This window comes from Panthera pardus, unplaced genomic scaffold, assembly GCF_024362965.1.
Source record: "Panthera pardus isolate Hobbes unplaced genomic scaffold, ASM2436296v1 HiC_scaffold_20, whole genome shotgun sequence".
Lineage (NCBI taxonomy): Eukaryota > Metazoa > Chordata > Mammalia > Carnivora > Felidae > Panthera > Panthera pardus.
The window spans coordinates 79,919,304-79,946,733 of NW_026526766.1; the positions used below are offsets into that span (position 1 = coordinate 79,919,304).

General features: G+C 38.3%; 1 protein-coding gene across 1 annotated transcript; it reads right to left on the minus strand.

Annotated features, from left to right (window-relative positions):
• Window positions 1-1,549: 1,549 nt before the first annotated feature.
• On the minus strand, window positions 1,550-26,826 carry RAB14 (RAB14, member RAS oncogene family). The gene is made up of 8 exons (XM_019453999.2): window positions 26,561-26,826; window positions 17,780-17,838; window positions 16,601-16,654; window positions 14,925-15,102; window positions 10,202-10,268; window positions 5,297-5,384; window positions 4,863-4,893; window positions 1,550-3,875 (listed from the first exon to the last, which is right to left on the minus strand). Exons 2-8 carry the CDS (start codon window positions 17,829-17,831, stop codon window positions 3,698-3,700), a joined length of 648 nt encoding a protein of 215 aa, XP_019309544.1. The 5' UTR covers window positions 17,832-17,838; window positions 26,561-26,826; the 3' UTR covers window positions 1,550-3,697.
• Window positions 26,827-27,430: the final 604 nt, after the last annotated feature.

Below are 27,430 nucleotides of genomic sequence, written 5' to 3' on the forward strand. Positions count from 1 at the left end.
CCATCTTTTGCCTGAAGTATGTTGTATCTGTCAATGAACATACACCATATGGAAATCTATTATAAAACTACACTTCGGGTGCTTTTTCTCAACCAAAAATATTCTTTGGTGGAAAATTAGTAGAATCTGACCCAGTGGTAAATTCAAATTGTGTTCAGACTTTGAAGGTTTTGAACGACTATAATTAATGGCTCGACTCCATGATCTACAAATACATCATTTCAGAACAAGAATAGCAACTACTGTCACAAAAAACCACGTGGCAACAGAATCACCCTCACGGTGAGGTGAAGTACGAAACTACAGGTTATAGATGAGGTTTTAAAATACTGCCAAGGACTATTTTCTAGGCCCGTAGACAGCTTCCGAACCAGAACAGTACAGAACAGCGCAGTGCAGTAATCCCTCACCACTCACAGACGTTATGCCCAAGGTGTTTGGCCAGACCTGGACCAGTAAGAGATGGGATAGACAGAATTACAATCAAGATAATGAAAGCGGCATAAAATCGGCATAAAATCTGTTAACACTCAGAAAGTTCTAAAAGGCATCTACTTGCAAAATAAAAATGGATTTGGTGGTGTCTTTTGTAATTACACTCTTGTTTCATTTTCACAAGTCTTCGCAAAATGCTTTGAAGTCAGGCCTCTGCACAGTTCTATTGAAATCCTTCAGGGACACATTTTCCCATTCTTCTTTCTAAACTGCCACGTGGACCCTCTCTATTCCCATGTTCTTCGGTTTAAGAAGGAGGGAATTGAACCACACACCTTTCTAAAAAGATCACACTTGAAACAACGGATACGTGAGCAAAAGAGTTCTCAAAACTGTAGTCTGGAATTAGGTGAGGTAATCAATGTATGAAGCCAAACACCTGGTTCCAAAAGACAGCTTTCCAAAGAAACTTTACTACCTCTAGTAGGACATGAACATCACCACCAGAAATTTTTTTTTTTTTTTTTAATCGAGGTTACTGCATCAAACACTTTATTATCCATGAAAAACACCTGAACATTGTACTGGAACGTCTAACCCATAAAGAGTACTGAGCACCAAGTACTAATCAAGAGGGGCTCCTCATAGGTGCACGGTTAACAACCCAGAGAACCGGGTGACCACAGAGGTAGTAAGCTCTCCTGGATTAAAGATTAAAAGAACTTCACTCTCTCTACTTGCCCAGTGTCTGGCACACGTATGTTACAATATGACAATTTGCTCTTCTGGTTTTGAGCACCCAAGTTTATTACAGGGGGTTACACATGCAAATAACAGAATTTGGCCCCAAGTACAGTCAAGGGAGAACACTATCAGGCACCAAGGGTGCCGATCTCACGCTGAAAAAAGTCAACTTAAACACTGCAAGTCTGATCTGAACACAAGAATAAAAGTGTAGGTCAATTACTAAGCGATGTGGATTTATACGCTATATACATAGACTTCTCTTTATACAAGGACAGTTCTGCAATAAAAACTGACAGCTTCTGCCAGATAACTGTTTGCCTGAAGAAAATACGAAATCCTATTGTAATTCAGAAAATAATGCAAACCATTTTAATTTAATCTAGATACAGGTACTTTATTTACAAATATTTAGATTAATAGCATTTTGTTACATCAAATGAAGAGTACAGCAGTCTGAATAAATCCTGTCACAAAAACAATAAGACCCACTGTAACTAACTTTGGGAATCAGGGTATTGCACCTAAACAAGCCACAGTCTTTAGTTTGTGATTGCTACCTTATATCCCAATGGGTGGGTGGTTGGTTTTGTTTTTGTAAATATATACACACACCAGCAGGTCATGGTCCCTGGGCAAGTCCCTTGTGAAGCAACAGGGTAAGCAAAATGGGTCACTTTTAAGTCTTGAACAGAATATACCAATCTACTCCAGGAATCTTGTTTTTAAAAAAGTTCAACGAAGACAAAAATAAAGATGAGTCCACAAATTAACCCAATCCTATTTTCTGCACATTCCAGTTTTGGCTTTTATTTAACATTGACTATACAATACTCCAGTACTACCACATGTTTACAACCCAGAAAGTCGTATTTTTTATTTTTACTTTAGTGTCTGTAAAGAGGGATTTCAAATGTGTATTTTAAACACAGCAGGTGAGCTGAGTGATTTTAGGTAATACACTAAGGTTGACCTATCCTACTTCAAATAACCTCAATTCTCAGTCTGAACCATAAACTCCATCAGAAATCAATCAAAAGAAGTAAAGAACCTGGTGAAACAGAAGTTTGTTGTCTAAAGAGATCATTTCCCTTGCAACACAGTATCCTTTCAGTGGCCAAACCACCCAGTGCAAAGTAATAACTTACTTCGGATCTGATCGGTGCAAACACTGGCGCAAACACTGAAACACCGTTAGAAACACTTTCCCTTTTACAAAACAATTTATGCCCCCATGACATAAAACAGCCCCTTATACTAAGAACACAAGGGATACCTTAAATTATCTCACTGTAGTGTTAAAAATGCACAATTTAAAATCCCTTAACAGCAGACCTGCGGTTCTGACGGTCCGGTCCACAATCTCACCATTCCAAGAAGATAAAGGTATAAAAGCTTAAAATGTGCAATAATAAACCCAGCCTTTTTTCTTTTTCTATACAGTAAGGCAAGAAATGCAGCCTGTAATGCAAAACGTTTACAAAGAGAAAAGCAGGTTAGCACATTGTCGATTGCACAAGAACAGTTAGGAAAATCAGCAGGTAAGCCACGGTGCGAAGATGGAACAGAATCTGCTAGTGTTAATCCTCCCGTGCTAGGAGCTCCTTCCAGCATTGTGTCCCCAAAGACTGCCAGCACCAGAGGGTGACGCCAGTATTACCTGTGAACTGCAGTTGTGTCTATTTCCTTGTGTGAAATGGAAGGGAGTAACATGGTCACATATAGGTCATACTGTACAAACTGGTATTTTATACTGTTCCAATGCCAGTAATCAATTTATTTTCTTCATTAAAATAATATACACAGAATGTATTGTTAGTTCGGTTCCTTCAAATTTTATACATATTTACTTTCTGCTAAAGAGAAAAGGATAAAATGGTGTAAAAAAAAAAAAAGATAAAGCTATTAATTAAGCACGAGAAAAGATAAGTGGATATTTCCCTGTGCAAGGCTAAGACAGAAGCAAACCTCCACGAGAAAAATGCCACCCACACGACAGAAAATTTATCCAACGAAAACAAAACAAAAGCAGTTATAGAGCCCATTCTCTATCATCAGAAGTCATTCCACAGCAATAAACTTACTGGTTACAACAGACATACTTGAACAGTTAAAGATGGGGAGAAAGGCTTAAGATATCATCAAATTAAACCATACAGTAAGACAAAGCCTTGCCAAAAAGAGGGAAGGATAAAAATCATTTAAGTCCAGCATCAGTGCTCAGTTTAAATCATGTACTGGTGACATACCTATCACGAGGACGATCAAGGGGAAAAAAAAGTCTAGATTTACCATGCAGGAGAGATTTATTACTCTACTTGCCTTTGATAACCTGATTACACCTAGTTGTTTAGCAGTTTAGTATTGTGTTAAACTGTTTTTACAACAGAGTTGTTTTTTCCTTTTTTTTTTTTTTTAATTAAACCCAGTAAGATGTACAGAAGACAATGAGGCAGTAAAAAGTACTGCTTCCAACAGACAGGTGAAAGGTCAAACGGGAGCTACGGCAAAGAGGTCACTAGCAGCCGCAGCCTTCTCTCTGGGGTTGGGGTTCACTGGTTAGCCGGCCTCCCTGCGGGGCTGAAGGCTTGTGTTGTACACCGGACTCAGCAGCATTCAGATCCAGGCTTCCATCCTGAATGTTCTGATAGATTTTCTTGGCAGCTTCAAGGAAAGCATCTTCTACATTCTCTCCCCTAAGAGGCAATCGACAACTTTATTCAAGAATCACAGCTCTCCACGAAAGATTAGACATGATGCACTTTTGCTAACCTTCAGTCAACTGCCATGATGTCTTCAACTTAGCCACTGTCATCTAACAAGAGATTACCAAAGACTGAGCTAAGGAGAGCAACATGGGGAAATAATTTCTGTGGAAAAGCATGTGAACGCGGTACCAAGAGCTGTTTCTACAAGCCCCAACTGGGTAACAGGGTACGTTCCAATCATTAAAATGTTATATACTAATATATAATGAAAATGAAGAGCCAGTTTGGTAACTGTGAGAAGGCATTCCAAACACAAACAAACATCTCAAAACATGCAGAAGAGGATTCCAGGATTTGTATGGTCTGATTAGCCAAGCACCAACTATACTGTTTTTATCATGTGATGGTGATATATTCATGCTCGGCTGAGTTCACACTTCAGTTCTCTTCATACTAACAATACAGAGGTCACTGAACAAAGGGGCTGGCTTCTCACCAGCAAGAGATGTTTGACTTAATAAATGAAGATGGGAGGCCTGGGGTTCAATAATGGACACGGAGTAACAATCAGAAAATTAATTATGCTTCTAATTATTCTTAGACATTGTTTCCTTAGGTCATGCTTTTTAATCAGCAGTATTAAATGAACAGATTAACCAAGCTTGAGTCTAAGATGCCAAACTCAACCTCAGTTGTGAAAGTCAAACGCTTTTGAAATGCTAACACAACTTCATTTATTAACCTGGATTACCAATGGGAATAATCAAGGTACAATCTTTTAGGCAAAGTTAACAAAAAATATTACTTTTAAATGTGAAACAGGAAGCAAAGGGATGCGTGCTTACTATTCTTCCCACCATAAGCGTTATTACATGCAAATATATTAGAATCCATTTTCCATATGTGTGGTTCTACTTTGAGAAGTTTGAATGTAATTAAACATAACTGAAAATGATTAATTTTAGCCATACGTACGTTTTTGCACTTGCTTCAAGGAACAATAAGCCTAAAAATAAAATTCAGACGTATGATTAAGACATTTCAAATGAACTCAAAAGGGCATTATCTTCAATAACACTTGAATAAAACCTTCCCATGAATAAAAGTTTCCCATCAGCTATCAGTACTCCTATCATAGTATTTTATGCAACAATACATGTTAGCTTGAGATGGCGGGGAATCTTTATATTTGTTATTAAATACTTGCACTACCCCCAACATGAATAACACGAATGTCAAATAGAAACATTTTATTTCCTCACTCTGGAAATGTAAGCAGTTGCCATTTAAAAAAAAAAAAAAAAAAAAAAAAAAAAAGTCACATAATCTGCAGTATCAAAATCCCACCCTTCCTTAGAAATTCTATGTGTGAACCAAAACCACCATTAAAAATCTTAAAAGAAACCCACCATTTTCTTCAGCAAACTGTTTGGCTTCTTCATATGTTACATCTCTCTGGGCCTCCAAATCTGCTTTATTTCCTATGAGAATTATTACCTAATTTGTGACCAAAAGAAAGACATCTTAAAATAAAAGCAACCATTTAAATCAACCATTAAATTTCTGAAATCCAAAAACCTTGACAGAAAAAACACAGGGGCCTAAAAAGGACACCCAAGTACTAGCAATCTCATCTAGCAGACACGTATGAAAAATCACCAAGTCAGTACTATTAACAGGGATCTCAGCAATTATCTAGGCCATGGGCTGACAAACTGTCTATAAAGGGCAAAGAGTAGATTTTTCAGGTGTGCAAGCCATTCAAAAACAAAACAGTCCATGAGGCACAACTGGTCTAGGCCAAAGGTTATGACTTATCTGAGTAAGCTTACTAAAGGGGTCACGGACAAGTTCCCGGGGATCTGCGAATGCGCTGAAATTAAGCACAGAATGTTGTCAACAAGTACATTCCCTGGGAGAGAATGCTCATGGTTTTCATCAGATTTTCTAAAGTTTCTAGGACCCTCAAAAAGTTAAACTACTAGTTCAACTCCTTCAGGCTATAAGTAAGGAAATCAATGCTCAAATAAGGCAAAGGAATTTGTCAACGTTTACTCGGTGAGTCAGGGGGAGGAAGATATTAGAACCAAGGCAGAAAACCCAAACTGTGACCTTCAAAAACTGTCCTTACACTAGCTAGCCCTAGGCAGGACTACATTTGTAGCAACTGATAACAAATGTCTGTGTTCTGTGGGGAACAGTGGTGGTGGGAAGAGGGAGTGGGGGGGACACATATGCAGACAAGTTCAAATCCAAGGCAAAATACACACACTTATCTATACTCGGTTTGGAATCATTTATACAGGTGAAGTTAGGCCAGAGTTAAAGGCAGCTCTGAAAAGTTCTAAGAAAAAAGTCTGCAGCCTTGGAAACAGAGCTTTGATTGTCATGGTGCTTTGGGAGGGCGGGAGGCATTTATGGATAAACTGTCTCTGTCCATATATAACCTTATTTCATACTAACGAGTGATCCCCCCTTCCTTTCCCTTCCAAACAGATGTGGTAATCCAGATACAGACAGGAATGGATGGTTTCAACCAAAAGTGATTTCCACCATTAACTTTTTCTCATGTGACACTGCAGACCTGGCTCTCCTGTTTCTAAAACACGATGTCTAACGAACTGAAGAACCACCATGATCTGAATGTAAACCTTGAGCAAGAACACTTCAGCAGTGTAACAAATGTGAGCATTTTTCAATCAGTGTGGACAAGGGCCCACTAAAGAGGGAAAGATTTTCACATGGAGTCAGTCTTTTAAAGAATAAGGTAAGAACACTTAAAAAAGGAAATCAGCTTTAAAAAAAAAATCAAGGCTGATAAAGTCATGGTGGCCTAATACAGAGCCATTATAAGACAAGTACTCAAAACAAGAAATGTTTTGTATGTCAACTAGATTTCAGTTAAAAAAAACAACAACAAACAAACCAGGGTGCGGCACCTGGGTGGCTCAGTCGATTAAACCTCTGACTCCTGATTTCAGCTCAGGCCATGATCTCATGGCTCATGAGTTCAAGCCCCACATCGGGCTCTGCACTAACAGCTGTGGAGCCTGCTTGGGATTCTCTCCCCCTCTCTCTGCCCCTCCCCTGCACATGCGCGCGCGCGCGCGCGCTCTCTCTTTCTCTCTCAAAATAAATAAACTTAAAAACAAAAGAAAAACCACACCAGGGTGCCTGGGTGGCTCAGTCAGTTAAGCATCCAACTCTCGATTTTGGCTCAGGTCATGACCTCACTCACAGTCTGGGAGATGGAGCCCTGTGTCGGGCTCTGTACTAACAGTGCAGGGCCTGCTTGGGGTCCTCTCTCTGCCCCTCCCCAGCTCATGCACCTACATATGCATGTGTGTGTGCGCTCTAATATTTAAAAAAAAAAATTGAACTGCACACCTTACATGGGTACATTATGCTAATTATATCTCAGTAAAGCTGTTTTTAAAAATAAAAGATAATTTAAAGAATTATTTTAAATGGTAGCTGAATGGAAACGCTGCCTCCTCTCCCAGTTCCTTAAGAAGTTCCAAGCCGTGCTTTACCTATCATCCTGAAAGGAGACATGAAAGTAGCATGCTAACAAGACAGAGATACAAAATATACCAGACAAAATGGGAAGGTATGTAACCCCCATATAGAAATTGAAGGCAACTTTATAGAAAATGTAACATTTGAGCTGGACCTTAAGAGATTTTCTTTTGTAGGGGAGCAAATTTTGCCACCTCAAGATAGGCCTCTTTGGAATATTAATTATCTTAAGCTAATTTATTTTTAAGAAACACCAGACAGAGGTAAAGCTCTGAAAACCCAAAGTTACCCTTTACCTTAAGAGATATTTACACTTAGAAGAAAAATCTCCATTTGTAAGGGTATTTCCCTCTCAGTACCAGGGAGAGGGTACCGACTCAACCTCCAGAAACTTTTAACAACTCTGTCAATTTATTTCTTAGACCAACCAGAAGAATCTTGAAAGGCAGAGGAAAGTTTTTCCTCCATTAACACTTTCTTCTGAAGATGTGGTAAAATTTAAAGAGGCATAAATAAGACAGGAAAGACATGCCTAACTTGTCATTATACTCCTCTAAGAACCCTCTACAATGAGGTTTTTTTTTCTTTTTAACATTTTTCTTGAAGTAACTATAGAATTACAGAAGCTTACAAAAGTAGAGATTCTAAAGACCCTTCACCAAGCTTCCTCAACAGTAGCATCTTACAGACTTTCAAAACCAGGGAAGTGACACTGGTGCACTCAATTTCACCAGCTGTACACTCTCGTGTGCACACAGTTCTATGCAATTTTATTGCAGGTGCAGATCTGTGTCACCACTATCAGGATACAGAACTGTTCCATCACTACGAAGGAAGTTCTCTGTGCTGCCCTTTTTATAGTCATCCCACACCACTCATAGCCTTCACCCCCATCTGTTAACTCCTGGCAACAATTCTGTCTTTTTGAGAGTGTTTTATAAATGGAGTCATTCAAAATGTCATTTTTTAAATTGACTTTTTTCACTCAGCATAATGTCCTTGAGAGCCATCTAAATTGCTATGTGCATCAATAGTTCATTCCTTTGTTTCCCTGAGGAGTATTCTGTACTATGAATATACCAGATGGGTTAACCACTCACCTACTGATGGCCATCTAGGTTGTTTCCCATTATTGTAAATAAAGCTGTTATGAACATTTATCTATAGCTTTGTATGTATACCTACAGTGGGTTTAAAATGATAACTGATACGAAAATTCCAGGCACAGTCCTTGACATAAAAGGCAAATGACATTAACTTTCAGTTCCACCAATTGCTTGCTGTTCCTTGATTTAAAAAAAAAAAAAAAAAAAAAAAAAAGCCAATCTTATCACTGATAACAAAGCCAAGTAAGACACAGGCCTTCTTCTGAAGAAGCTCAGAGTCAGTCACAGCTCACGGCCTTTCCTCACCTGTTCCTGGAAGCCTTATTCACCTCTACAGTCCCAGTTCAAACATCACTTTCTCTGTAAAGCTGGATTCTCCAGACAGCACTGCTTATGTGGAGCACTTCAGGAACACACACACCAGTTGCTCCAACTCCTATTTCACTCTGCTTTTCAGCGCAGCGAAACACATACGCACAGCTATCTCCTTACTAGACCGTAACATTCCGTGGGCCAAGATGCATCTTTATCTCTGGCTACTACAGAGTCTAGCCTGGTAGTTGGCCTTTAAAATCTCAGTATCTTCTCACTCTGGCTAAGAAGCTAATTTTTATTTTCATTTTAAAAAGAAAAAAATTTTTTTACAGTGCCTGGGTGACTCAGTCAGATAAGCATCCGACTCTTGATTTCAGCTCAGGTCATGATCCCAGGGTCACGAGATTGAGACCGAGTCAGACTCCACACCCAGTGGTTAAGATTCTCTCTCCTTTTCCCTCGGCCCCTCCCCGGCTCATGTTCTCTCTCAAAAAAAGTTTTTTTTAATTTGCAGTTTGAAAATATAGCACAATAATGCTTACTTTTTGAATTTACCTTTTAATATTTAAGTATAGTTGAGATTTTTTTGGTAAAAAAATTTTTTTAATTAAAAAACTGATTTTTTAAAGCATGTAGAACTCTTTTATCTTTAATTGAAATTTTACTGAGATAATTGTAGATTCACAAGCAGTTGTTAAGAAATAATAGAGATCCAGAAACAAAGAAGATGAAATATAACAGATGAACATAGTGGAAGGGAAAGAAAATTAAGGTAAAACCAGAGACAGAGGCAGATACTTAAGAGGCTCTTAACTATAGAGAACAAACTGAGGGTTGATGGAGGGAGGTGGATGGAGACGGGCTAGATGGGTGATGGGCACTAAGGCACTTGTTAAGAGCACTGGGTGTTGTATGTAAGTGACGATCCATTGAATTCTACACCTGAAATCAATACTACACTATAAGTCAACTAATTTGAATTTCAATAAAATCTTGGGGGAAAAAAAAAGAAAAAATAGAGACCCTTTATATTTTTCCCAGTTTCTTCTAATGATAAGGTTTTATGAAACAAATGCAGATCCCTTTCAAAGTGATTGTTTCAGATTTCATAGTCTCCACCTCACAGGAGGTCACCACTCCATTCATAACATTTTTTTTTTTTTAACCACAAACATGAACAAAAACCAAGTATAAATACAAAACCTAGAGTAATTACTACTGAAAAAAAAGGTTAACTTCTCTTTAATTAATTTGAAAATAAAATATTCTCTCATTCTTAGTACTCAAATACAAAAATCCTATTAACAAATAACTTTCCTTTCGGGGTTAGTGTAGTTCTCAAATTTTCTGTAGAACAAAGGTTATTCAACTTACAGTATTTGGATTGGTGAGATTCCTTGCATCTGTCAACCAGCTGCTTAAGTGGTTATATGTACTTCTTCTGCAAAAATTAAAGTTTACGTGTATGACTACCACATACAATTGCCATTTCAATTTTTTAAAAACAAACTTCAATAAATATTTAAAATATTCACTTTTATCAAAATCTGTGGAATGTAAACACATATTTTCCAAAAATCTAGCCTAAACCTATTATTTTTAAATAAATAAACAATAATCCAACAACTTTCTAATTACATTTCAGGAGTAAACTGCTTGCATTTAAAAGTACATTCCTAAAGCACACCAATAGGCAAGCAAGGAACAACACAGAAAATTAATGAAAACAATTCTGAACCCAGAATTTACAATCTGAAGTAAAAACTAAGATTATTTTTAAATCATCCAGATTTTCGACCACAAAATGGAGACATAGCACCAAAATGTCTCACAAATGGTGTATGTTCAGGGGCAAACATGTTTGCATCTGTCTTTTTCAAATTAGAAACCAAGACAGTCACACTATAGACAGATACAAAATTCACCTTTCCTTAAAGAGAAAGTTGAATACGACAGCATAAAAACTGGCTTTAGGGGTGCCTGGGTGGCTCAGTCGGTTAAGCATCTGACTTTGGCTCAGGTCATGATCTTGAGGTTTGTGAGTTCAAGCCCCACGTCGGGCTCTGTGCTGACAGCTCAGAGCCTGGAGCCTGCTTCGGATTCTGTGTCTCCCTCTCTCTCTGCCCCTCCCCTGCTTGTGCTGTCTCTCTCTCTCAAAAATCAATAAAACATTAAGAAAATTTTAAAACAAACGTGGCCTTAAAAAGGCAGAGGTATAGTTAATACCTCTGACAGGAAATTGAAGTCCCTAGATATCAGAGCAAGTTTATTCTAACTCTGTACTCTTATTTACCCAGCAGCTAAATCATTTTGGGATCCAGACTGCCTTATTTCTCCACTTTCTCCAAGCATTAGTTTAGAAACTCATAGGCTCATTTGCCCTAGCCAAACAGGCCCGAAGAGAGCAAGCAAATTTAAATAATATACAATATTAAATACAGGATAGTATTAATATTTCTCAGACTCTACCAAAGGGATCAAATAAAATTTTGAAGGTTAAAAATGTTTCGGATTGGGGGCACCTGGGTGGCTCAGTCAGCTAAGTGTCCAACTTCAGCTCAGGTCATGTTCTCACGGTTTGTGGGTTCGAGCCCCGCGTCAGGCTCTGTGCCAACAGCTCAGAGCCTGGAGGCTGCTTCAGATTCTGTCTCCCTCTCTCTCTGTCCCTCCCTCACTCACACTCTGTCTCTCTCTCTCAAAAATATATATTAGAAAAGATTTTTTTAAAAAGGGGTTTCTGATTTAAATACATTCACAGAACTTTAATCCATCCTACTCATTTAACAGGTAAGTAAACAGAAGCCCCACAAAGATCCAAATGATTTCAGAGCCAGGCCTTGAACCCTTTGCACACACACTGTCCTCAAAGTGTTTCAAATTTAGCCTTGTGAATATATTCCATCATCTCCAGCTGTCAGTACCTATATAAAGTTGGAATATTCCAAACACTTAATCCCTTCCCAGTGGGAACTGAAAAGGAGTCCTAAGATTCTCTTTTTACTGTGCTAAATCATGTTACACACAAATCACCACCTAACTGTAAAAAAAAAAAAAAAAATCAAATAAACAAAAGTAACATTTTCCTGATGTTTTATAATTTTCTAATGGTCAAATATTTTTAAAAAGCACAAGCCATATCACTTTACCCTTCAGTATTTGCAGCACTGACATACTTTGCTTTTACACATAAATTTATCCTACTTTGTGCACAAAAACTCAAATAGCACAAATACAAAAATATTTATACTGATTTTAGTAAATTTTAAAATGTCAAAGCTGGCAGCAACAGTGAATTACAAACCGCCATTACTTTGGTAAACAGAGAAATCTACACATCCTTTTTAAGAATACAGATCACATAAACTTTAGTTTTGGTAATTATTTTATTAACTTAAATTCACCATAATTTCAAATCTATAAATACAGCAGCATCAGAATATTCATTAATTAGTGGTAATAGTGCTAAAAAAAAAAAAAAAAGTGCAACTATATCCCTAACTTTGGCATGGATGTTAAATGACATATCAAACAACTGATATAGCCAAAAAAATTGCCATGATAAGCTATGTTATCAATTTAGAAAAGTATCATGTAACAATTATAGTTAATGCCAAGAATAAAAAATATTACTAAAGCAGGAACTTTCAAGTTTGCAAAATGTCAAGGATTAATGCTACTATGAAATGTAGCATATGAAAAACACCGGTGTAAAGCCTGAAGTACTTTTTTTCAATAATACTTTTATTGGGATATGAACATACCATAAAGCTCATCCTTTTAAAGTATACAATGTATCAGTTTTTAGTATATATTCCAAAGTTGTGCAACAATCACCAGTATCTAATTCTACAACATTTTTATCACTCCCAAAAGAAACTCCGTACCCATCAGCATTCACTCTGTCCCCTGGCAATCTACTTTCTGTCTCTATGAATTGGCTTATTTTGGATCTTTCATATAAATGGAATCATACATGTGGCCTTTTATGTCTGACTGCTTTCACTTAGCAAAATGTTTTCTAGACTCATCCACCTTATGGCATATATCGGAGTTTCTTTTCTTTTAATGGTTGCATTATGCTCCATTGCATGAATATACCCATTTGTGTATCTCTTCCTTATTTGATGGGCGTTTGGGCAGTTTCCAGCCAAAGTACTTTTGATGACTTGAACAGACACATATTCTACCAAAAGTAGTTGCTATGCTTAAAAGGTATGCTTAAAAGCAAACATGTATCAAATCATCACTTTGTAGATCTTAAACTTACACAATGTTATGTGTCAACTATATTATCAGTAAAGCTGAAGGGGGAAAAACACAAGCACACACAAAATAAAACCAACTACATTACAGATTGAGAACTCTAAGCACATATCAGGACATTTAAATTGATTAATAATGAATAGAGTTTTTAATGATGCAAAGTCTTCGGGAATGCACCCCTCATAAGGATGTCTTGTAGAGATGGCCAGGTTCTTTAATATTCTTCCCACAAAACTATCTACTTATCATGTTACCAGTTCCTGGCTATAGAGAAAAGCATTAAGGCTATTTCACTCCTTTTGCCCTGAGATCACCCAACTCTAGAACTCAATGAACTTCAAGCACTGTAATTATAATCAGCCGCTATCTTCATTCTAAGTCCACATTTCCCAGTGTGTTCCTCAATAAAATAAGCTTAGGAAACACCAAACTAAATTAACTTAAAGAATTTTTCTGCAGAACTTCTCAGGGTGCTAACATGTTAATGTGCGCTGTATTGTGACTCTTCAAGAGCAAACATGTAAAGCATTTCTCAGAAGGAAATATGCTTGAAAGTCTAATTATCATTTGGCCCCACTCACCCATCCCTACACCTCCTCTCAAAAAAATAAGACAAGAGTCACAATGCTTTAAACTGGCACTCTGCGGGGCGCCCGGGGGGGCTCAGTCGGTTAAGCGTCCGACTCTTGGTTTTGGCTCAGGTCAGGGTCTCACGGTTCATGAGACTGAGCCCGGCACTGGGCTCAGAGCTGACAGTGCAGAGCCTGCTTGGGATTCTCTCTCTCCCTCCCCTGTTCACACACTCTTTAAATAAACACAAAAATAAACTTTAAAAAAAAAATAATAGGGGCGCCTGGGTGGCGCAGTCGGTTAAGCGTCCGACTTCAGCCAGGTCACGATCTCGCGGTCCGGGAGTTCGAGCCCCACGACGGGCTCTGGGCTGATGGCTCAGAGCCTGGAGCCTGTTTCCGATTCTGTGTCTCCCTCTCTCTCTGCCCCTCCCCCGTTCATGCTCTGTCTCTCTCTGTCCCAAAAATAAATAAAAAACGTTGAAAAAAAAAAAATTAAAAAAAAAAATAAATAAAAAAAAATAATAATAATAATCAACTGGCACTCTGAGTTAATATGAAAGGTGATCCAGTTCATTTGCCAGCTTAGCACAGTTTAATGAAGTAGCCCAATTTTCCATGTTTTTCTCAACCCAAATAGGGTCCAGCTTTGTGATGTTGTATCAAGTGCTTTCAGTTTCCAGAAAGCCAAGCTGAAATAAACTTAATCTTGCTGCATGTGGTATTGCAAACCATTTCAATCCATTTTAGAGCAAAAAAGAATTTAAGTGAATGAACAATTAAATACCTCAAACACCTTCAGATGCAAGCATAAGCACTTTTTATAACCTACCATGTTGGATTAGCAAAACTACTTAATTCCTTCCGTGACCTGACTTTGAAAAAGTGTCTTTGAACAGAGTCACTCAAGACTCGCTTGCTTTGTACTGAAGTGAAAAAGAACAAAGTTTGGTATAAAATATTATTTCACCTCAAATAACTGAACAGATGCTGCTTTTCAGAATAGTCTTCTTCTATTAGCTCCACCAGCATCTCCTAAAGTTTTTCTTCGGTCATATCCACTTTCAGAAAAGGAAACCAACATGTTACACACGTCAAGTCTTCTACGGCAATTTAGAGAAGAAACCATAAAGCCCAAATAAGCTCACGTATAGGCACACAATCACAAACTAAGGAATGCCTGCATCGATAAAACAGGAGACCACGCTGCCTCAAGTAGACGTGTTTTTTCAAGTACGAAGTTTGAAAGACTATGAATCTCTTACCTAGTGATATCATACACCATAAGCGCTCCCGCAGCTCCTCTGTAGTAGCTCCGCGTAACAGCCCTAAACCTCTCCTGTCCTGCTGTATCCCAAATCTGCAGTTTGATTTTTTGGCCACTAACTTCAATTATTCTTGTACCAAATTCAACACCAATTGTGTGAGGACAATCAGCCATAACTGTCAGAGAGGAAAAGAAATAGAATATAATATTCCAACTTCCAGAAAGCTTCAGATTAAGACCAGCAGAAAAAAATCCACTGGACAATCAAATGACTTATTAAGGCTTGTAGGCTATGAATGGACTCAAGCTAGCGCTGAAAAAAAATTAACAAAAACCCAGAGGTCAAAGAAATCTGACTGGACTAAAACAGAGGTGAGCAAACTTCTACAAAGAACCAAACAGGGGGACCTGGGTGGCTGAGCCGGTTAAGGGTTCAACTCCTGGTTTCGGCTCAGGTCATCATCTCAGGGCTTCGTGGGTTTGAGCCCAGTATTGGGCTCTGTGCTGCCAGTGTGGCGCCTGCTTGGGATTCTCTCTCTGCCCCTCCTCCACTTGCACCATCTCTCTCTCTCTTTCTAATAAGTAAACTTAAAAAAAAAAAAAAGGACCAAATAATAAATATTTAAGTTTTGTAGGCCAAAAGGTCTGTCACAACTACTCAACTCTGCTGCGGAAGCACAAAAAGCAGCCAGAGACAGTAAGTAGGATGAGCGTGGTTGTGGAAATAAAACCTTATTTACAAAAACAGGCAGTGACTGGATTTGGCCCACAGGCTACTGTTTGCTAACCCCTGGACTAAAAGAATCTGCAAATTAAAAATAAAGATTTTAATAAGTTCTTCATAATATCAACATTATGCTATTTAGACTTCTGATAATCATTACATATAACAAACCAATCAATGGTTTTAAGACTCTAGGAGTTGTTGGTCAAATTTTCATCCTGGAAAATACTATCAATATCTCAAAGAAAAACACATTTAACATATACTTACAATCATACATTGGCAGGTTATATATGTCTAATCCAGTAGGACAAGCTTATTAGTCCTTTCCTTATAATTAGGCCACTGAAAACCTAAACCCACTACTCTGCGGTACAAGTACACACAGACTGCTGGAGCTTTCACAAAATGTTACATTAAGCAAAAACAAAACAAAACAAAACAAGCCATAAAAATAATTTCAACTATATGGAAACAATTTCAACTACATTCAGCCTATCAGTTACATAAAATAAGATGGTCTCTTCCTCTACCACCCAAGACAGAATTATACTTCAAATATTAATAAACCAGTCCTGGATACAGAAAGAATTTTATTTAAATATCTCCAATCTATTATTTAGTTGACAAATGATACATGCAGCAAATTTCTAATAATTTCTAAAATGGTGAAGTCAGAGAAAAGATTATTTAAATCTGACACTGTAATATACATTTTAAAAAATTTCCTACCATCAAAACAAACTAAACAAGAAACTCAAATTATATAGGGTATATAAAAATCAACACTCTGTACATGCAGGTGTATTTCACTATATATACAACTATTTAAATTCACTCTCTAAAGAAATGTTGTATTTAAATGCATATAGTGAAAATGGCACTTTTTGAAAAGTAGGAAAGTGACAATAAAGCATGTATTAATGTTTTACCTTATATATTGAACTTACATTTTTTTTCTGTAAATTGATGAAGTAAGCAAGATTTTCCTACTCCCATGTCCCCTGTTTCAAAAAAAAAATTTCAAGTGGCAATTACATACTCAGTTTTATACTCTTATAATTATATACAATGATTGTTATATCCCCTACCATATCACATCACAAATTTCTGGGACATTTGAAGTTATATTTCCCTAATATATAATGAGTTTGAAAGATCATACAGGTCACTTTTCAATGTGATGTACAGACTGACGATTCCTAACCTTCAGTATGATAGAACTGAAGTTATAAATTATGTTAGTTAATAACCATCAGATAGGAAGTGCTTTCTAACAGAGAAACTATTGTAAGAGCATTTTCTACTTTGAGCTCTTTCAAAGTTTTGTATTGTTTTTTTTCCCTTAATCCATGCATTAAAGCAAAAGACTTCTGGGAGTAAACAGGGCAGCATATAACTAGCAGAAATAAAAAATTCTAGAAGTCTGATGGACTAGATCTCATATTTTCTCATATTCCTTGTATTTCTTATAGAATTCCACAAAAGAAAAGCACGTACACTACAGGAAAACCACAACAGAACAGATGCCATCTCCGATTGTACTATAGCAATTTAACCTTTGGTGAAGAAAAGTGTTACAATACAATCACATATGATCAACCTGTGACAATCAGTACAATCGTCTAATATATAAAGTATATGTACTTTCAACTGAGCTCTTACAACTATACTTGGGTAAATAGCATTGTGTTTTAATTTGAGCAATATCTTGAAACTTAATGGAAAAACTACCAATATCATATTATATATATTACACAATTACTCTGAATCAGTGTTCTCTATCACTTTTTGGAATCCAGGGGGCTCCAAGGGCTTTCATGATATTTTTGGAATGTTATCAGTACTCCTAGCAAATCTGTCCCATTTCCAGGATTAACAGCTTTCAGGCAGTCCTCAAGAACAATCAACATCAGTTCAAAAGGTACCCACCACTGTACTATAGAAGTATCCATGGCCACAATGCAAAAAGTGTATTACTGCAAAAATAAATGTTATTAAAGGAGCTTGAATTTTGCAGTGAAAAAAATCATACACTTCTTCTGGAGTGGTATCTTAAGTTTTAGTATATAAATATTTTATACATTGACTTTCTTTGCAGAACAAGAGTATAAGTTAAGTAAACTTACCGATAATAATATATTTAAAGATGTAAGAGTAGTTGTATGGTGCAGTTGCCATGGTGGCACTAAAAACAAAGAAAAGTGTGTTACTGCAGAAGGCAAGTATACACAAGTTACCCAGTTGACCGCTGCTAGCCTTTAAAGATATATAAAATACAGCATATGATTATAAACAAAATGTATGCATGCATACATTTCTCAAATTGACCAAATGCATAAATTCTCTTGGATGAATATTAACATTCTCACATACTATCCATAGAAATATTAAGAAACCATTATATCAGAACAATTCCAGTATTTCACTGTAGGAAACATCCAATAACAAAATGTCAAACAAGGAAATCTTTATAAACTTAAGTTAAATATCACTGTAGGGGCGCCTGGTTGGCTCAGTCCATTAAGCATCTAACTCTTGATTTCGGCTCAGGTCGCCATCTCACAGTCCTGAGAGCCCCGCTTCAGGAAGCCTGCTTGGGATTCTCCCTCTCTTTCTGCCCCTCCCCTGCTAATGCTTCCTCTCTCTCTCTCTCTCAAAATAAATAAACTTTACAAAATCCTTATTTTTTAAGAACAGTCCTCCCTCCTCTTTGAAGTCCCCACTCGTCAACTGATCAAATGAATTACGGATGTCCACTTGTTCAGGACTCTTTGATTTCACAACAGAATGTTATAGAAAGTAACCACTAACTTATAAACATAAAATAACCCTTTTTAAAACTCTACTTTAAATCATGGTTAGCATAGCTTCCAAAGAAAGACCAATCATATGATTTCCAAACCAAATTACTGCCAGGATTAGATAAAACCACATGAAACTGTTGTTCTTGTATTTTTTAAAAAGTCATTTATTTTGCAGTTTTATATGGCTCAACCTAATACAGAATTTGAAGATTATGTATCAAATGCCTACTACATACTACTCTAGAAGCTGAAATAATGGCATAAAATACCACTTACGTTTATAAAAATTGGCAAGTTTATGTATTAGAAAATATATATATATTTTTAACATTTATTTTTGTGAGACAAAGAGAGACAGAATGCAAGTGGGGGAGGGGCAGAGAGAGAGGGAGACACAGAATCTGAAGCAGGCTCCAGGCTCTGAGCTGTCAGCACACAGCCCGATGCGGGGCTTGAACCCACGAACCGTGAGATCATGACCTGACAAGGCGGACGCTTAACTGACTGAGCCACCCAGGCGCCCCTGTATTAGAAAACATTTCTAAAAATCACAGCCTAGTCTTTACCCTCAGATAGACTTAACCTAAATAATTCTAATTTCTTTCTACTTTAATAACTTTAAGAAAAACCTCTCCAATTTATTCAAATGAATGCCTTGAATGTGTCAGACACTGTGCTAGGTGCTAGAAACAAGAAGTAAATTCTAATACTGGTAATGATTTCCTGTAGCATTTATTCTCAAACCAGTTTTCAGCTTAAGGAAAAGATAAAAAATTATACATACACACACTTATAAATATTTGACCCCATTTCTAAAATTTTAATTTCCAGTATTTTTTAATCTGATTTTACTGTCATGGTCAATTGTCACATTATATAAGCCAGACATATGACGTTTGTAGAAGTTCAATTACTAAAACTAACAAAATTACTATATAATAAAATTTAACACGTAGAAAAAAATATGTATTTAAAATAAGTATATAACTGCTATCAGGGAAGAGAAAAAAGTTCATTACAGTAAGGTATTAGACAATCAGGACACAGTAGAGTCTTCTCAATGTGCTGTAAGGATTACATTTAACAAAAGTGGATGCCCTGCTACCCATTCCAGCTTGACGTGTTGTAACATTTTTATAATCAGTCTTCAACATTACTGAAAACTCCTTTAACCAGTTCGTACAGGAAGGGAGTTTTTCTAGTTAGATTAACTGATTCTGAACATAATAATTTGTTTCCCATTTTCCAGACAATGGGGACTCAAAACTTTTAAGAATGAACTTGGTTGGTCCTGAGGCTAAAATTGGTGTGGATTATTCACCAGATCCCAAACACAAGGAAGAAAATATTCTTTCACAATAAAAATGATATTTAAAGGTTATTAACTTCTTCACCTGTATTCTTCCCAGAACCCTGTAATTAACTTTTAACTTCCTTTTTAAGCTCCTCTTTTCCCATTCAAACTTGGGGAAAAGTAATCATTTAGTCACCTTGAAATTACTGTCTTTCATGTTCTTACCTTTCTGATTTTCCTATTTCCTTTCCCTCTTCTTACTGAAACTTGTAGCTATATATACTTTGCTGCCTTCATTATATTATGTTGAAACCAAGGCCTCTAACAATCCTAATATCTTCTTGAAATGTTCTAAAGTCTAATCAGGAAATTATAAACCAATTCTAGTTGTATTAATTTGTGTGCGTGCTAGTCATCACACAAGCATTCATTAATTATCTATACAATGACCAATTTTCAAAACATTTTTACAAAATATCAAGCATTAATTAGCACACACTATTCCCAAATAAAAGAGAATGACCACTATTTCACAGTGAATACCAGTGCCCTGTCTTTACCCCACCACACAATTTTCTGGTTCGAGTTTCTTAAAAATGACCCAAAAAGCAGAGTTAAGAAAGGAAAGCTACTCAAACTTAGTAATTTCAGTAGACAATGAAGGCAGAAAATATCTACAACTGTAGTCACTAACATAACAGATCCTCCCTTTCTTATTATAAGCTAAGATACTACCTAGGTTTAAACATAATGTTATGCATAACATTCACTCAAAATTATGTATTTATAGAATTATATTCAAGTGGTCTTTTAAATATTAGCCATGCTTAATATGATTTTTAAAAAGTATTTTTCAACATCATTTCTTGCACATGGAATGAGACATACCACTGTTAAGGTGAAGAATGTACTTTTTAAAGTAGCTTTGGAAGGGGAAACAAGTCTTCTTCTTATTACTTAAGGATGCTTTTGCTTTACTCAAAAGTCAAAAACTGGTGGTCCAGTTCAAACACTGAGAACATGAGTTCATTCAACACTACAATCTCCACTAATTAAAAAACCTTAAAATACTCTGTAACTTGTACACAGCTACTGATGTGATTAAATGCACTTCTTTCCATGTGTTACAAAAGCATGTGAATAAAGTTCATATGAAGATAAGCTCTCGTTCAATGCCTTTGATTTCCTTAAGAGTAGTACTACGTTCAGGGGCACCTGAGTGGTTTAGTCAGTTAGAGGTGTCCCAACTTCAGCTCAGGTCATGATCTCATGGTTTGTGAGTTCAAGCCCAGCATCAGGCTGTCTGCTTTCAGAACAGAGCCTGCTTTGGATCCTCTGTCCCCCTCTCTCTCTGCTCCTCCCTGCTTGCACTCTCTAAAATAAATAAACATTAAAAAAAAAAAAAAAGTACTATACTGAGACAACAAGCATCATTAAATACAAGTGAATAACTTCTAAACTAATAACAAATGTAACTGTTACATTACCATTCATTAGGCACTTAATATGTGCCAGGCAATGTTTTAAACGCTTTACATGCAATCTCAATTAATCTTTACTACTACACTCTTATAAAACATCTATAATCCTCATTTTATAGATCAAGACTCAATAGGTAAGTAACATGCCCAGGTCACAAAGCTAAGTGGTCAAGTCTATACTGAACCTGAGACTGTTTTGACTGCAGAGAACCCCCTCTAACCACTACACCATCCCACCTCCTCCATAGTTATGAGATGCACCATGAAACCCTTCTGTGATACTTAGGAACACATATCTTTTTCAGTTCACTCACTTGGTTCTAATTTAATACTCTAAGTAGTACTAAAAAAATTATATTCAGAGGATGCATTGTAACCAGGATTTGTAGATATGGATAAATGATAACACTAATTCAAATTATACCTACTTACAAAAAAGTTTCTGAAGTTAACATTCGCTGGGAGTAAACCATGGGATGATCAGGACTATGTTTCCCTACTTTGTCTTAATATAATTCTTACTTAATTCTCACAACTCTGCAGAGTCATTATCATTATTAGGTTTATGTAAAAACTGAAAAAATTGAGGTTTGGAGAAATTCACTGATTTGGCTACTGCTACAAAGTTAGTAAAATGGCAGAGCTGGAATCTGAATTCAGGCCTGATTCCAAAGAACATGATTTTCTCTAAGGTAGCTATGTAGACTGATAAAATAAAATCAAAAACTCAAAAGAAAAATGGAGGATAATTACAATAAATATTTAGGGTCATAGTTTTACTATCAGCTCATGTAAAATTTAGCTCTGAGCTTCCTGGCTGTCAAGAGAAAGGATTAATAAGTGCACATTAAGCACTGATGATTGTTGTTTGGCCCCTTTTAAATATTAACTATGCTTAATATTGCTTTAACAAAAGATTTCCCTAGATTAACATCATCTCTTGAACAAGAAAAACATATCACCATTAAAGTAAGGAATATATTTAAAAATGGGGTATGCTACTGCATAAAACTATGCAGAGTGTTTTTCACCTAACAAAATCATTGATCTATTTCCAGGCCAATACACAGAGATCTAAATGGTTACTAAGTGCACACTAAACACTAATCATTGTTGCCCCCAAAATAAAACTGCATGGTCTCCATACAGTTAATCAAACATCTCTCCAAATAAGATTATACAGACATATAAATGACTGGATTTGAAATATGCTGGTAGATGGGAAGGTTAGGTACTTTTCATACACTCAGCTTGTGGAAGTATGAATTACCACATTTTGGGGGAAGTAATCAATATATTTTAAAATCTCAAAGATAATCCAAATCCCCCTTTGACCAAGAAGTAGCCTACAGATACAAAATCTTCAATCCATAAGGTTATAGGTCCAAGGGCATTTAATGCAGCATTTTTACAGAAAAAAAAAAAAACAACACCAAAAACCAAAAACCCCAAAAACAAAACCTGGAGACAATCTATACTCCTATCAACAGGGAAATGATTAAATAGAGTACATCTATATTATGAAATAATATGCATTTAGTTTAAAAACCATTTATATATATACATATTATTAACCTGAAAACATATCCATGATTTTAAGTGAAAAAAAGTTGGCAGAATTTTATGCAATAGCATACACACATACACACACACACACACTCTCTCTCTCTCTCTCTCTCTCTCTCTCTCTCTCAATCCTGTATACAGGTAATATGGAAGGATACGCACCAAATTGTGAAAAATGAATACTTGGATTTAGAGCAGAAAAAGGATAGAAATTATTAACTTTATATATGCCTGCACTAATAGTACGAGCATGTACTATATTCACTAGTAACATTCTAAAGTATTCAAAGTAGAGACAATAAAAAACTATGAAATATTTAAGACATTTTAATATATAATTCTAATACAAAATAAATTAAAGACGAAACAGAACCAAAAAACTTCCCTTTCAAAACACTTTCAACATTATTTCCACATATACAATATGGGGAACATCATATGAAGTCAATCATATGATCACCCTCAAAAACCAGACAAAAACCACTCCCTCCAATAATCGACAGTAATTTTCCCATTTTGTTGTTGTTTTTTTTTTAAATAGCTTGGCTTTTTTTACCGTGTTAACTTATGCACTATGTCTGACTAATCCTTTCACAACTGCTATATAGCTATTTTATTCTACTCCTTAGAACATGTTACCGTATAATTTTTACATAACTTATTCAAGACAACACAGGCCAAAAACAACCCGCAAAATATTCCAGGTGATTTATATTCTGATCCGTATTGTTAAAATTAGTTAAGCTTGTTTTGTGTGTGTGTGTGTGTGTGTGTGTGTGTGTGTGTGTGTGTGTGTTTTACATGCAAGACATTTTGTTTAAATACCAGAGCCAAGATAGACTGCTTTTGTGATTCCAATACAGAAATATTTGTTGATCATCTACTAAGCACAAAGCCTTGGGACTAGGCTTGGACAATATAGTAATGATCACAAAAATCATTGTTCCTTGCCTTCATGAAACTTAAGAACAGAAGCAGTCTGATTTGTTTACAAGCCCTCTAACATGGAATGCTACTTGATCTGTCAGACAAGTGGACCCAAAACTTGGGCAGTTAATCTAATAATCTAACCTAACCAGCAAGAGTGGTCAATTTCCTTTCCTCAACAGTAATGCAATCTCTGAAAATAACCCCCCGTTTGTAACATCCACTTAAAAAAACTCACTTTGGACAAGATATTTAATGTCATACTTGTATATAAATTAATATAAATTAGGAACTAGATCCCTTACTGTGTCAAGAAAAATTTCTGTGTCAAGAAAATTTTCCAGTTAATTATGATGGTATGCTATGAATAAGAAGTACTCCAATACTGCACCTCTGTTCACAGAATGAAAGTACTTAAAAGGGCAAAACACTAAAACCCTGTACTTACTACTACAGTTAAAAGGTTTAGTAATAGCAAAAAAATTACTGATGAAATATGGATGTCTGAAACTTGCTTCAAAATAATTTGGTGGAGAGGGTATAGGTGTATATAGATCAACAAGACTGATCACTGTTAACACTGGCTGATGGGTAGGAGAAGGCTCAGTATATCACTCTCTTTTGTACATGTTTAAAGCTATCTAGAACATAAAGTTTTTTAAAAGTACAGTCTCTGATACTTCTATCTGTACACTGCTGTCTCCAACCATGCCTGACATTTTTAACCACACAAAAATGTTTCATGCTTTAAAAAAAAATAAAAAATCTCTCAGTTGCCCTAGTTTTAATATATTTGCCTTAACCAAAAGTTTCCCCTAATAGTACAAAATCTTACTAAGATTATGCAAAAATATTTAATACTGATAAAGATTAATTTTAAGAACACTCCAAATTCTGTCGCACAGTTCAAGTATGCCACAACAATAAAGTTTAACATGAAATTTAAAAAGCAAAAACTTTTTAAAAGGTAGCTTTAATTTCAAGGAATTTTTTTAGGTTATTAGAATCTAAAGGGATCTTACCTCTTTACAATAACTGCCATTTATTGAATGCCTAATACACGCCAGCTACTTTATACGCAATCTCTAATCCTAAAAATTCTTTTTACAGGTAAGGAAACCAACAAAGAGTTGATATATCCACAGTCCCACACTACCAAAGGGAAAATGAAGATTCAGGCCCAGGTCTAACTGGACAACTCTCTGATTTGATTGAATCAACAAATATTAAACAACCACTACATGCCTGGCACTGTTACAATGGAGCACCTACTATATGCCAAGCAAGGTGCTAAGGGTTTTTAATCCCATTTAATCCTCGAAACAGCTCTAAAATGTAGGTACAACTATCCCCTGTATAGATAAGGGCACTGACTCTGAGAGGCTAAGTCAATTCCTTAAGGTCACTCAACTAGAAAGCGGCAGTTATTAGTGTAGAAACCCTCCAAAACTCTTAACCACCACATGCCTCGAGGCATGCACGAATAAAAGGGTCTAAGCAGAACTGTGGAAAAAAGTACAGGCAAGTGTTGGGGGAAGGAGTGGGAGCTGGATTACTGCAAGGTCAAGTCTGTCTCCAATAACCACATACAAATAAAAGGCGGTTGTGACAGTAACAAAATGAGCAGGAAACTCTGCAAGAGTTCAGGTGAGCTCTGACACTTGTGTGGGACCACCAGAAAAGCACCTGGCCTCCGGGAACCCCAGTTTCGTCTTCAAATATACAATGAAAACCTTGCCATCTCCCCTCTGGAGTTGGGAGAATGAGGACTGGCAGTGGAGGAGTGACACTACAGACTTCCAGTTACAAAGAAGTCGTCAGTTGTCATCCAGTGCAAACGTAGGGAAAGAGGAATTAAGCTGCGGGTACGTTTTCCGTGGCCATGCCTGTAACCCTAGCCTAACTTGAGGGTAGCGGAGAAACACCAGGCACAGCGCAGGCAGAGGCCAGTCGGTAGGAAGCATCCTGAACCAACCAGTCACATCGTAACTTCAAGCCTCAGTTTCCTCCCTTGTAAAGGAAGATAACTTTGCTTATCACCACGGGCTACTCGAAGAAAACCCTGTGGGAAGACACCTGGGCTGCACCCGGCACACAGTAAGGTGCCAACCATCAAAACAAACGCTGGCTTCGGCTTTTTGCCTTCCGTTCTCAAAATGCCAAAACTTTTTTGGTCTTCTCCACCGCTCCCCCATGCTACCTAAGCTCGAGGCCTCGGAGGGTGTCCGGGGCCTTACAGGGCCTCACCCCAACCAGAACCTCGCAAGCATAAGACCCCTTCCCCAGCCCAAGTGCACGGTCTACCCACATCGACAAGGACACCGGAGCTAGTCCAAGATGCCGGCGAGGCTGCGAGGTGCTGCCTTTTGTACTCCGGGCAGACGCGGCCTCCGGGACGGGGAATGCCACGTCTGGGCTCGTGGGCTGCGAGGCGGCGCTGCCCGCGTGGATAAATGCGGCGGGGGTGGTCCGCCAGAGCGGCAGCGCGGAGAGGGGCCTGCGGGAGGTGCGTGTGTGCCCGGTCCGGTCGAGGAGGCGGGGAAGGCGCGGCCGAACACACCCTTCCCCGCACGCCCCGCAGCTCTCGGCTGGGCGGGGAGGACCAGAGGCTCGGGCGGGCGCAGCGCGGGGACACCCCCCGCCCCCGCACGGGAGTCCCGTCGGGCCGGGCGCCGAGGTGCCCGGCGCCGACCCCGGGCTCGCCGCGGCCTGGCAGGGCCGGCCCTGCGGCGCCACCCGCCCGCCGCCCTGCTCGCAGTCGTCCGCACCCCGGCCCCCGGCGAGCCGGGCGAGGAGGCCTCGGCCGGACGGACACTGCGGAAGGCCCCGCGTTACCTGGGGGGTTGCTGGTGGCTGGGCAGCTTTCCGGGCGGGAGGGGGGCGTCAGGACGATGAAGAGGAGTGCGGGCGCAGCTGGAGAGGGGCAGGGGCGATCGGCCGAGGCCCCGGCAGCTAGCGGGCTGGCCGAGGAGGTGCAGACGCACTGGCAGCAGTAGCGGTGGCAGCGGCGACTGCTCCTGCGGCTCCCTCAGGATCTTCCTCGGGCAGGTCCAAGATGGCGGCGCTCCCTGCACAGGGTTTCCTGTCACCCTCGCAATGGGCCGGACCACAAAAGAAGGCGGGGAGGGGGTGGGGGGGAGGAGAATGCGCGCGCAGCTGGCGGAGCCCCGGAAGAGGGTGGCCGGGGCCCGGCTCCCTAGCCACGCCCCTTCCTCAGCCCTTCCCTCTGGACTTGTCGCGCCGCCGCCGAGGCCCGCCCCACTGACCGTGGCGCCTGAAGGGGCGGAGGAAAGCGCTTCCGCGCAAGCGCGTTCGCGTGCTCTCGCCTTCTAGAGAAGTTACTGCGCAGGTTCGCGTGGAACCTACGGAGAGACCAGTAGGTCTTGGAGGGCTAGGTTTGCCACTTTTCTGGACTTTTTACAATTTTTAATGCCACCGACTACTACTTACTGGACGCATGTGGTACGCCGGCCACGATGCTAACCATACAATTACAGCGTTCACTCAACGTGAATGTATTGAACGATTCCTACGTAGCAGTGAGCACTTTGGGTCCCTAACCAGGTCCCAGGTACCTATCCCCATTTTATCGATGGCGAAACTGAGGTTCACGTTGATCAAGTCACTGGTCCCAAGATCATGCGACTAGAACGTGGGCGCTTCCTATTCTGTTTCACCTTTGTTTTTTTAACCTCTCTTTTAGGA

Coding starts and splice junctions, on each gene's coding strand:
- RAB14 (XM_019453999.2), bottom strand. CDS start 17,831: ATGGCAACTGCACCATACAACTACTCTTACATCTTTAAATATATTATT. Junction 16,655..17,779: donor CTTTAAATATATTATTATCG/GTAAGTTTACTT, acceptor TTTTTGAAACAG/GGGACATGGGAGTAGGAAAA. Junction 4,894..5,296: donor ACAGTTTGCTGAAGAAAATG/GTGGGTTTCTTT, acceptor TTTTATTTTTAG/GCTTATTGTTCCTTGAAGCA.